Genomic DNA, 12,517 nt, shown 5'->3' on the forward strand with positions numbered 1-12,517 from the left:
GCATTGTTAGGGCATGCACTGATCATCTGGGGTATTTTTAGAAAGCATAAATAATGGCAGAGGCATGCTTTGAATTTTCCTTCTGGCAGCAGCAGCAGAAATGCCAGCAGTTCACGTCACGTGGCTGCTTTAACAAGTCTACATCTATTCTAGTAACATTTTCCCACCCAAACATAGCATCCAAGCGGCCTGTGGAGACCATGTGCTTACTGGAGCCTGGGTCCCCCTGAGGGCTCCACATTGGAAACTTAACCGTTCACAGCCTCTGTCGTTTAATTCTCGTGACGTTAGTCCTCGGCCACAAAGTGACAGGACAGAAATTTAAGCCACCTTAACTTCACGGGGAGTCATCTGCCATGGCGCATGGGAGTCGTCCATCTGTGGAAGCAGCGGAGCACCAGAAGGAAAACAGGACACCCCCCCCCCCCCCTTTACAACTGAAGCGACTCTAACATCGATGGCTCCGTCCACGTGTGTTTTCCGCGGCTCTGAGGGGTTTTTAAGAACAAAACCGCCGGGTCGGAGGTATCAGTGGGCTGCAGCACGCCGGGGCTGCTCGCCCCCCCGCCGCCCTCCACGCCGGCCTGGCCCTGCCGCCGGCTCCCCGTAGGACAGCGACCAGCCCGGGCTCCCTGGGCTCGGCAGCCGCGGGGCGGCTGGACAGCTCTCCCGCGCCGCCGACCGTGGGGAGGGCCGGCGACTGAGGGGAGCCGGCAGCCGCCGGGCCGACGACTGGGGAGAGCCCGCAGCCGCCGGGGCCCCAGCGGCTGCCGGCTCCCCTCAGTCGCCGGCCCCGCCTCGGGCGCAGCCGACGTCAGTGGGCGTCAGGGCCGAGCCCCCCACCCTCCCCTCCGCCCGCGGCATCCGCCGTCCCGCCCGCTCCCGCTCCCTTCGCCCGGCGTTGGACAGCAGCCGCCACCGCCGCCTCCTCGGCCCAGCCCGCCGCCCCTCCGCTGCCCTCCCCGAGAGCCGCGCAGCGCGAAGATGGCGGCGTACAAATTGCTCCTGCCGCCGCTCAGCCGCCGCATCCTCCTTCCCGCCGCGCGGCCGCGGGGCGACGGGGCTAAGGTAAGGCGAGGCGGCGGGGGCAGCCAGACGCCCCTCCGCCCCCGGCCCGGCCCGGCCCGGCCCGCCGCTCGGCCCCCGCCGGCGGCCCACGCCCCCTCCGCCTCCCCGCTGCCCGCCGGGCCTTCGCCGCCGCGCCCGCCCGGGCGGCCGTGACCTTGGCGGGGTACCCGCCGCGGCGGGGCAGCCCTCGGGGCCGCCTCTGCCGGGGGTCGACGGCTCCCGCGGGCGGGCGAGCCGGGCGGGGCCGGGCGGCCGGAGCCCCGGGGGTCGGCGGCCGCCCCGCTGCCCCGAGGGTGGCGTTGCCCGCCCCCGCGGGGAAGTGATGGCTTTGTTCGGGTTTGGGGGGGGGGGGGTTTGTTTGTTTGTTTTTTTCTGTGAATGCGACGGTTTTGGCCCGAAGGAGGCCCGCGGGCGCAGCGGCAGGCGGGCGGCGGGGAGGAGGGCGGAGCGCGGCCCCCGGGCAGGCCTGGCCCCGGCGGCGGGTTGGGATGCGGTGACCTTGGGTGGCAGGGCCCGGAGGTTTGGCTTTGAGGTTTAATTTTACATTATTTCCCCCACACTTGAAACTGCGGCACAGTTACCGTCTGTCGCTGTGCTTTTCAGCCTTGCTGTCACCACGTCGGTCTTTCCCAGAGGTGGGCTGGAGGTGCAGGCAGGGAGGGTCCAGGTCAGCGAGCACAACTCCCTGGCAGCCCTACCGCGTATTGCCATTCATAAACGCGTGGAGTTCAGCCATGCAGCTCGGTCGCTCGCTTGCTTTCCTCTTCCTGGGGGAAGCTTCTGCCAAACCTCACTGATCTAATGGTTTCCTGCCCACGTGTAACCATAGCCACGTTAATTTTTTGTCTCTTCAGCCAGAATTGTTTCTGTGGCTTTTCATGTTTTATTTTAGTTGAAACAGCTCATCTACTCTCCTTCTCATGCCCGTGTTTACTCTTCCTGATGTCTTTATGGACAAATAATCATAGCTCTTCCAGCCTTTGTTTTGCTAAGTTGTGTAAAATTTACTTCGATTTTGTTGATCGTTCTAGAAGCTCATCTGTCCCCATGTTACTTCTCTCTTAAACCTGGGATGCCAGAATTGCAGCCAGCTCCTGAGGTCTTACCTTGCTGCCCCAGTGTGCCGGGGAGCGTGGGTGATCCCTGGCACCTCGGCTCCCTTAAAGCTCATTGCTCTCAAACAGCAGAGTGGGTGGGAAAGAGATTGAAAAGAACATATTTAGTATAGAAAGGCAGATACCCTCATTAGAGACATCCAACCTGGGAATGCACGCATATGTAACACATGCTGCTCTGCTGGTCCCTACTGTCACAGGCAGTTGGGAAGACTGAAGAAAAGGTACCATGTGGTCTCTTTAAAATATTTTCCTGTGTGTGGGTACAGCGACATGGCAGTGGCCTGGCCTCCCTCCAACCCTGGCCCTCATGCCTGCTTGCAGCCCTGTTGTACTGGAGCTCCCGAGGCTGCCAGCACTTAATACTCATTTTGTCACTTGCCTACTGAATGTGACCAGAAGAGATGCTCTTTGCAGACTTACTGTCATTGTAAAAATATGTTTCCAAAAGATATAGTCATGGTATAATTGAGCTTGGGGAAGGGCCTTTCACTCTTTCTCACCTGGCACTGTTCCTTATGACCCACATACTCTTTTTTTTGTTTGTTTGTTTTTGTTTTGAGTCCATCAAAGCAGAGGAACATCAGTGTTTCCATAGGGAGGGAGATAAGCCTCCCTCTGTTCAGAATGCTTTTCTTAATATTCAGTATTTGCAATTGAAGTCTGGTTTTGGGGCTGGGATTTGTATTGATTTCCCTCTTGCCCTCCCTATTTTATCAGTTTGTCAGAGTCTCCCTGATTCTGGGCTGTTCTTCAACACACAAAGAGCTCTAAGACTGCATTAGGAAGCTGAGGGAAGGTTCACTCTGTTGAAGGGAGTCCCTGCTTACTATACTGCCAGCACAACACTGTACTTCATATTGTTCCTTGGCCTCCACTCAAATTTTGTGGTGGTGTTGGCTCTATGCTTCAGCAATTTCTGGTTATGTTTAGTGTCTGGATATCTTTGAAGCTACAAGTAGCATTACATAGGTTGGAGCAGTCTTTGGGTTGCTCTAACTCATGCTGAGGAATTGCATTTGTGAATCTGTTCACAATAAGTCACAATTTGTCAACAGTTTAAGATGGAATTCAGAAATTTAAAATTTGTTTGGATATTGTCAAATTGATGCAGCTCATATTGAGCCTAAAGCCTTCACAATACATATGAATGTCATAAAGTATGGGTGATGTGGGGGATAGAGAGACAACAGAGTCCTTGTTTTGGAGACCTGAACCCTTCTCTCCCCCACCCAATGTTTAGTGTTTACAGTAGCAATATCTTTTCTTACATATTTTCCCCCTTATCTAGCCAGAAGGATGGTCATCATTATAAAGCTACTATATAATGCTTTTTATTCATTCACTTGTTTCTTTTAACGTTGTTCCAGATTTGTGGATGCTATTTTTCTACCAGCTGTCATCGCAACACCAAATTTTATACTGATCCTGTTGAAGCTGTAAAAGATATACCCAATGGAGCAACTATACTTGTTGGTGGTAAATATTTAAATTCTTTATGGATGCAACCACATGTTCTATTAATGAGATACTTTTTACCGTTTTACTGTGTTTCTTTTAATATTAATTAATCTGAGGACCCATGTACTTATATGGGTATTTTAAACAAGTGCTTTTCTACTCTGCTAATGAGGGGCAGACTCTCAGTGAGAAAATCCCAGTTTGTTTTTTAGAGGAGGGAAAAAGCCTCAGAAAAATCATTAAGTTTTTTCCTCCACTGGTGAAGTGTTAGACTTTACTTGTGCCAGTTTGAATGCAGAAAATCAACTTGGGCTTTTTCAAGTTAGCATTGTTACTTCAGATGCTGAAGAAATAAAATGTGGTTTATTATTTTTATGTAGCATTCTCTATATTCTGTACCTGCCTAATCGCTGGGTCTCTGTGACCTTGAACAAATCGCCTAACCTGTTTCTGGCTGTAGGAGGTGAAGATAATACTTACCTACGTTACGCTAAATGGTTATGTGTAGCATTTCCAGAAGAGTCAAGAAGTCATATCATACTTTGACTGTGGCTTGAGCTTTTGAATATTCTAGATGATTTCCACAATTTCATGCTGTTCAATCTACTGAAAGAAAAGCAATGTCTCTATTTAGTAGGTTATAAGTGATTTTTAGTATTGAAGAAATAATCAATGGAATGTTGTAAAACATGGGAAACCTCACTGGAGATGTGTAATGAGGCAAAATGCCTTCTAGGAAGAATTACTGTATTTTTTTGTTGTTGTTGGAATGAAAGAAGATCTGAGGCTAAGTGGTTGGGAAGGAAATGGTAGTAGTTGTAGTGTTAGAGCCTGGCCTAAGACTTAGGCACCTCAAATGTGGCATGGTATTTCATTTTAGGCATACTGGGTTCTTGCATAATAGGTAGGAGTCTGAGGCATCTCAGCCTGGGTGGAGATCTGGGTTACTGTGCTTTCAGTTATGCATCTTCCCAAGAGCGCTAAAATTCCCAGATTTTTATCACCTAATTATAGGCTAAGCTGTACAGGAGAACTCCTGGTTCCTCCTGCTTGCCATTGTTATGTGCAGCAAAGGACTGAAGGTTAGTTGGGTGGAAAGAGAAGGAGAAAAAATGAGTACAGTGGTTAGGACGCACATGAAGAGGGCCAAGGTCCTGGAGCCCTTCTCCAAAGGCCATTTGTGTGTGAGCAGACTTCTGATAGTTAAATGACTTTCATCCAAACTGGGAAGCATCTAGTGACTGAGAAATTCCAGTACTAGGGTGCAACTCTTGCCAGAAGTGTTGGTTTATTTAGTCAGCTAAGGAGCTTGTTCTACTCAGAAAAGATTTTTAATTAAACAGTGCACATTTGCAGACTTCTGATTAATATGAATTCTTTCAAACACTTGTTACGTATTCAATTTTCTTTTATTTTATGTAGGTTTTGGATTGTGTGGGATTCCTGAAAACCTCATTGGGGGTTTACTGAAGACTGGAGTAAAGGGAATAACAGCAGTCAGTAATAATGCAGGGTAGGTATTCATATGTCTGTGGTTTAATAAGTACAGACTAAATATTCAATTCATGTGAAAAGGCTGATACGTATGAAAAAGTCTTACTTTTCATCATAAGAATTTTCATATTAACCACACAGCTTTGTTTGAAAGTGTTATTTTTGGAATGAGCCCAGAAAGTACAGTACTGTATGTATACTCAGCTTTGTCAGGGAGCAGTTGTCACTGTTGCAGACAGTTGCAAGTAATGTATATTTATATATATTTAACTGGTTGACTGTAACTGAAGATTCTGACTTAGATGCTTTAAATGTAGTATCAGTAATTTATTGTGTGTGTGTGTGAAGTTCTAAATAGGGATTTTTTTTTTTAACTATGGTTTGGTGCTTTCTGATTTTCTTGTAATTCTGTTACTTCAAAAAAACCCCAACACAACAGTGGAGAATATTTCTGATGAAAGAATGGAGAGCCTCTTTAATGGGTCTTGGAATTTTTGATTTATTTTTTTAAATGTTTGCCCATTAAGAAATTAATGTGGGGTTGACAGAATAATTTTTTTACATATAATTTCTCAGCTTCTCATTAGGGCTAATTTTTACACAAGCTCTTCATTGTAGTAGACTCCACAATACCTAACAGTCTTCATATAGAGGAATAACTACAGCCACTTCTGTTGAAATGCATTGATAAAATAGAAATGAAATTAAATAAAAATACTGATATGCACAATATAATGACTTGTATATGAAATCAGCCTGGTCAGTAAGACTGATATTCTGTTCCTTGCAGTGTTGTCGGATGACTAGCATCCGCAGGTGGCCCTAACCTTGGTTCGGTGACTTATCCTATTAAATGTCCCCTCCAGCAACATAATAATTCCAGTGTAATTTGGTTCATTGTAGATTTAAAGAATACTGGAAGACTGATGTCTCCTAGTGGCATTGTACTTTCTTTAGCAAATTTTCTTTGATTAGAGGGCTCATCCTAAACTCTGTTGTCTTGTGGAATAGCCTTCTCACAGCTAGATGTACTGGGATTATACACCCCAGCTGGTAAGGAAGGTAATTTGGGAGCATACTTTCCATTTTGTTTGTTGGTTGTTTTTTTTTTTTTTAATGTTTTATAATGTTGCTTACTTTCATCAAATGGTAATATCTGTGAACTTTTTACTTTTGAATGCTGTATTTGTGGTGAAATAGTAATGAGAATTTTGTATTGTTTCCATGGAACTTCATTAGTGCTTGCAATTATGAGTCTTTACTTGGGTTGGAAGTCTCCCATCTGTTCTGTAGAAGCATAGCCTTTATCCATTTGCAGAACAAGAGCCATAGGGGCGGGGGGAAAAATCACTGGGAAACTGTTTTCTTCTGTACCTATGTTAGAATAAAAGAGAGACAAGTTTATGCAAGCCAGAAAGGTTGTTTGGGTATAAAGAACTTTGTTCTTCATACAAAATGAAAATAGATGTCAAACATTGCTCCTTAATTCCTCCAGCCTTGCCAAAGGCGTGAATTAGGTGGGATTTATCTAAAATGCTTTGTGCTGTTTTCAGCTGCATCATTACATTTCCCATATACTTTGCCATAGATTTGTATCCCAGTTTGGTTTGGTTTTAACCTGACTGTAGTTAACATAAGTTAAAACCGGAATACTATTCAAAAACCACAGATTTATTTCATATATGTATAGTCCAGGCTTCCGAGGCTGAAGTTCACAATATGTTGATCTTCATTTGTTTTCAGTGCTTCATGCTTGCCATTGCACAAATCATATGTGTTATCCAATGAATGTATTGGTAGTTGGCACATACACAGTCAAACTCAAGCTCCTTAAGCTCTTGTGGGAAACAATTTCTACAGGATGATAAAACGGAGAGAGAAAGAGAGAAATCATTTTGAGTGGAAAGATCAATCACTTAGAGATCATTCACTTTCCTCATACTCTAATTTCTGAATGGCACACATATATGTAGACAGAAGGATTGCACAGATGCTCCTGGAAGGGAGGTGAGGGTTTGAATGTGAGGAAAAGTGAAAAGAGAAGCATTGTGGAATAGAATGGAGAAGACAACATTTTGTATTGTATTCTACATATAGTTGTGGGTGTTATAGGGTAGAATTAATTTTGCTTGAAATAATGCTAACTTTCCTGAAAATTCTTTGGATTTTTAGGCTGGAGTGATTACTGTGAAATGTTTGGTTGCTGGAGGTAAAGCAAAGTTTAATTCCTTTTCTCTTGAAACTAGTTTTCATGAACATTCATGGAAGTCTGGTAAGCAGAACAGTGTAATGATTTGAAAATGCCTGAGCGCATCTAGGCTTTTCATAAAGTCTAGTTTGTAAAAATCCTGGTTTTGCTCTCATGTTGAACAGTATAATTTATTTTGAAATTAAATTCATAATAAAATATAGTCTCATCTATTGTTTTTATTTATTGTATTACTGTTATATGGAACTGAGCCTGCTATAGTTTGGTAGGGTTTGGGAACCAGGTTAAAGCACAGGTGTCGTCATTGATAAAGTCAGAATCCTCATCACAGCAATTGATACCATTTAAGCATCTTCTAATACCAGGTCAAAAAGTATAGAGATATTATCAAGTATTGCAGTGCTAATAAATGGATTTTAAAACTGAAGTAGCACAGCGATCATATACCCTGCAGCAATAGTATTCAAAGGGTGAATTGTGCCTATAACCTCAAGATGTCAGTACTTTGTGGGATGAGTAATTTGCCACTTTCCAAGAAGCCTCAGGATTCAGTGTGTTTTGCTTTGGTGTTGTTGTGCTGCAGCTGATGCCCTGCTGTGTTTCGTCTTCCTGACTGCAGCTGTTCTTTCTTCTCCAGGGCTTCCAGCAAATAGGAGGTAATTGGTTGTGGTTAGGTTTTCTCATCCTGCAGTGGGCTTAGCAGGAAACTTCTAACTGGAGCAGGGAATGGGCCAAGTACATAGACAGATAACCTGTTCAGGAGAACAGTGCAGGTACATGGGTTGAGTCACATGCCTTTCAATATGCGTGAACCACAAAATGTGTTACAGAGCTGTCTGTTTTTAACTAAAATAGCAGCAATGGAGACAGTGCTTCACTTATATCTAGGGGAAAGCAGTAGTTAGGAAGTCCTGAAGTGCTCTTACTAACTCTCTTTTAGCTGGAAAGAAGGTTCAGCAGAGCCTTGAAATGCTTGGCAATGTTTGGGAACACCTTTAAAGGAGTAGGATGTTCACAAGTTCACACCCTACTGTTCTGTGCTGCAGTGTAGTAGGGAGGAGATTCCTCCTGCATATCCTTGTTTAAGTCACGTAGTTGCTGGCAGGTAAAGTCCTTGTTTTGGCTTTTGAAAGGCTTGCCAAGGACAGGTTGTACAGTAGTGTATGGGGTGCTTTTAGGCACCCGAGTTCGAAACATCGTACTGCTAAACTTATTGTCTGTTGCTGCGCATTATGCTACTGCATACGCTGCGTGCTAGCTAGTGAAATGGCACCTTTAAGAGTAGTTACTCTTTTGCCAAGCCAAACAAGGCAAAGCGTTGGAAAGGGAAGCAGTACAAATATCCAGTATCTCTGGTATTTACACAACTTGCTGCAGGGGAGACTGGAGCTTGTGAACCAAGGAGATAGTGAAAGATACCACAGTGTGCTCCCAAAATACAACCTCTCACACCTTACTTGTTTTGCCTATGTTGTTCATATTTTAAATACTTCCTTTACAGTGTGTTATTATAAGCCCTTTAAATTTAGATGATTGTCTCAGTAAGCAACTAAAATCCATTTTATTAAATTTTTGCTGCATTGTTGTTTAAATTTGATTCACTCCACATAATGTCAGTAGGTCCTTATTTTAAACTTTGATTCAGTAAATTCTCAGTAAGTTGTGATTAGTATACAGTGCCTTGTTGCACACAGCTGTTTTTTCATCTGCTTGTGACTTCATGGTATATTGTTGCATGCTGATTTCAAGTTACAGTGGACTTGGACATTTCAGGTCAGCTTATGCTAAGACTTCTCTAATGCAGGCTGTCAGACCTATTGTTTCAGGATCTGTGTTGCAACAAAAACTATGTTCTTGTCCACATAGCCCAATATTTAAAATGAAAGTTTAAGAAATTGGCAGCAAATTGTTATTTTTAGTTAATTTTGCTCAATGAAATGGATAACTAATTTTGGCTATAATCACACACTGAGATCAACACTTCCGTTCTGTCTCTACCATCTCAATAGGCTGAATTTGTACTTTGTTAACAATGAAGTCTGCTATTTGTAGTAGCTGCACATGTGATCTGTTATATCAAATGAGCTACTTCCCTCTGGGTTTTGTCTGCTTTTGAGACTTAAATATGCATTCTTTTTGAATGCAATAGGGTTGAACAGTAGAGTTTCACTTACAGTAAAAATAGAGAAGTCACAGTTAGTATCTTAATTACTAATCACTTGGGTGATCATTTAAAAGGAGATTGACAGCGAGCTGTCAGATTATCACAGATTCAGACTGTCTGCTTAAAAGGCATTACCAGCTTTTTGAACCCTTGGTCTCTGTGCTCTTTTTGAGGAAGTTCTTTTTATGTTACAATGTTATACGTTAGTAAGGAGAAAATAGCTTTGAGATAAACATTTGAACTGCTGGTCATGATGCCTGAGTGCACTGTGATTTAGTGCTGTTGAACATAATACCCTTGTTTTCCTAATGGGCTATATGCAGTTGCCAAATCTCCAGATAAGGCACTACTCTATGGCATCAGATGCAATGGTAAATTCAAATACTTTGAATTTAAGATAAATGTTATGTATATTAAAGTTTAAGGTTATCTCATTTTTTCAGTCATTGTTCTGAATTATATGTTTCTGTTAAAAACAGAATGTGTCTGCCATCTTTGCCACAGACTCCCTGTTTGTTCTTGCATATGTAACTCCTATGGCTTAAATCCATCCTTATTACTTTTATATATATATAAAATGTATATTTATATATACTTATATATATATTAAAATATATTTAAAAAATACAAAAATACCGTCAGGTGGAAATCACATTCCAAATTCACACAAAGTTGAGAAGTTTTTTCACATAGTATAAGGTGTCAGGTGGTTTTAATGGCATGAATTTGATAATCCCTTGATTGGGAGCTAAAGTGTAACTGAGAAAGTCTGTGAGGGACTGGGAAGAAAGCTTGTATGTACACAAAGGTATGATCAAGGTGATGCTCAGAGTATCTTACATTGTGTGTGTCATTTTTGTATATGCATAAGAAATTCTTTAAACATCCCAAATTAAATATACTTTCAGAAGTGAAATACAAGGTCACCAATGACTTTATCTGTCTTGGTGGAGAGATAAGAGTGGAGTTAGGTAAAATCCTGCACATGGCAAGTTGCCAAAGTAATAAGGCAAGGTATATAAGATATTTTCAGCGTTAAGTTGATTATTTGAAGCAGCTTACTCTTTTTTTTTTTATGATCTCCATCCTTTGTAAAGAATCTAATCAGATGCTTTTTTACAGCTGTTAAATTGGTGACACTGTGTGAACTGTAAATCCCTGAAGATCTGACGAGGTCATCTTGCTAATTTTAGTGTGGAGGTTATTTAGGATTTTGGCAGGGCGAATTGTACTAAACTTTGCACTACATGGAACTATTGAGAAATCAGCTGTGCAGATGACTTTCTAGTTGTGATTACAAACGACAGAATAGAACTCAGCATGATCAATGAACTGTGTCAACTTGGTTTTAGAAAAGTGACAATGAGAGCTGAACCTAGCTTTCAGCCAGGAGACTTCTGAAGTATGCATTCAGGATAAAATTCAAATATTTATTGGATTAAGTCTATACCATGTAACTTCACTGTGAAGGAAAAAATACAGTAACTCTAGAAAGTTCTGAATCAAATTATTTGTTATGTGTAATAAAAACACAATATGCCATTTCGTAGCAGAAAGGAATGTGGAAAGAGGAGACCTTGCTGCTGATGTAACCATGCAATGTACAATACTTGTCCTCTTCAAAAATTACCTGCCTTTGCACCCTTTCGATGGACTTGGCCTATATGCCTGCACCCATCATTCTTATGGGAATGGAGCATCATTTCTGGAGGAGGATGGTGGAGGAGAAATACTGCCATTTTGCTGTGAGGCTGGAGCTGTGATGAAGTTACTGGAGCAGAGAAGACAGGGTTCCCCTGAGAAGGCTTTAGTAGTGGAGGGAGAAGAGTGCAGTGTAAACACTGCAGAGAAGGAGCAGGAGGAGTTTAAGGCTCAGTCACGCCAACTTGGACACAGGGCTTTGTGATTCCCGGCAACTGTGGGCTTCCTTATTTTCTGTCTTCTTTCTCCCCTCAAAGTGGAAGAAGTCCCAGGCTGCTGAGCTGAGAGAGATTCCGTGCACTGTTTCTTTTGTCCTTTGCCATCGGTTGAAAAGTTGGTGAGAGTTTCTGTAGTTTCTGGGAGCTGTGACTCAACTGCCCTGTTTCAGTCCTACCTGTTCCTTCTCCTGACCAGGACTGCCTTAGCATATGGCACCACCCGTACTTCTCTCTTCATCCTGTTTTCTCGGTCACCTTCCCTCAGAGAGCTTCTACCTCTTTTCTGCTTTCCATTACGCAGTTACCATTAGGGCCGATGGGAAAATGTCCTAGGAAAAAGGAAAGAAAAAAGGTGGCTGAAGACAGTGTCTCAAGAATCAATAGGGCAAGTAAACATTATGCCTCTGTCTAATTTACCTTCCTATGAGCTGAATCTGTTTTCCTCTCCCTACGGGTTGACTCCCATTCCTTAGCTTGCCTGCATACCATGTACCCTGCTGGAAGTGGGGGACAGAAAAAGAGGAGAAACAGAGTATCATCTGAGCTGGGTCCTTAGTAATCTTCCAGTGCAATGCAAGGGGGATTGTTGTGGGACATCGTCTTGCTGTTAAGAGCCAGCTAGAAGACTGGGGAAGACGAGTCATCAAGAACTGTTATGTGGGTGATTGTCCGCATTTATTTTACCCTTGGTGTGCCTGCACTTTTGTTTGGGGTCTTCCGGCAAATGCCATCTAGTAGGCATCTGCCTGTTCTCTGCACAAAGGCTGTAAAGGATCACTTTCTGGTGCTGCTAGGATTATACCTTATGATTGGTTTTGTGGACCTATGAATTTGCATCACTAAGAACTCAGATGGTATCTTCAGCCACATAACCTTTTTTCATGTTGGTAAAGTTTCATGCTATAGTCAGGCACCCCTGTGAGCCTGAAAGCTTAAGGCTGTGTTACTAAGACATGCCAGACAGGTAGTGATTGATGCATTCCTTTTAGTCGGGAAGCATATCTGGACTTCTCTAGGAAGTGTGGACTTACTGGGAGATGTAATTGCATGTAACTTGGAGCAGACCCTTTTGAGGACTGAAAAGCTG

At 43.3% G+C, this 12,517-nt stretch overlaps 1 protein-coding gene across 1 annotated transcript in view; it reads left to right on the forward strand.

The window, feature by feature from the left end:
* The first annotated feature begins 841 nt into the window (after positions 1 to 841).
* OXCT1 (3-oxoacid CoA-transferase 1) overlaps positions 842 to 12,517 on the forward strand; it is an 87,110-nt gene continuing 75,434 nt past the window's right edge. The window contains exons 1-3 of the mRNA XM_052777041.1: positions 842 to 1,068; positions 3,554 to 3,662; positions 5,067 to 5,157. Coding sequence (XP_052633001.1) covers positions 985 to 1,068; positions 3,554 to 3,662; positions 5,067 to 5,157 — 284 coding nt within the window. The 5' untranslated portion in view covers positions 842 to 984. The remainder of the gene's footprint in view (positions 1,069 to 3,553; positions 3,663 to 5,066; positions 5,158 to 12,517) is intronic.

The sequence above is a fragment of the Harpia harpyja genome, chromosome Z (genome assembly GCF_026419915.1).
Source record: "Harpia harpyja isolate bHarHar1 chromosome Z, bHarHar1 primary haplotype, whole genome shotgun sequence".
Classification (NCBI taxonomy): Eukaryota; Metazoa; Chordata; class Aves; order Accipitriformes; family Accipitridae; genus Harpia; species Harpia harpyja.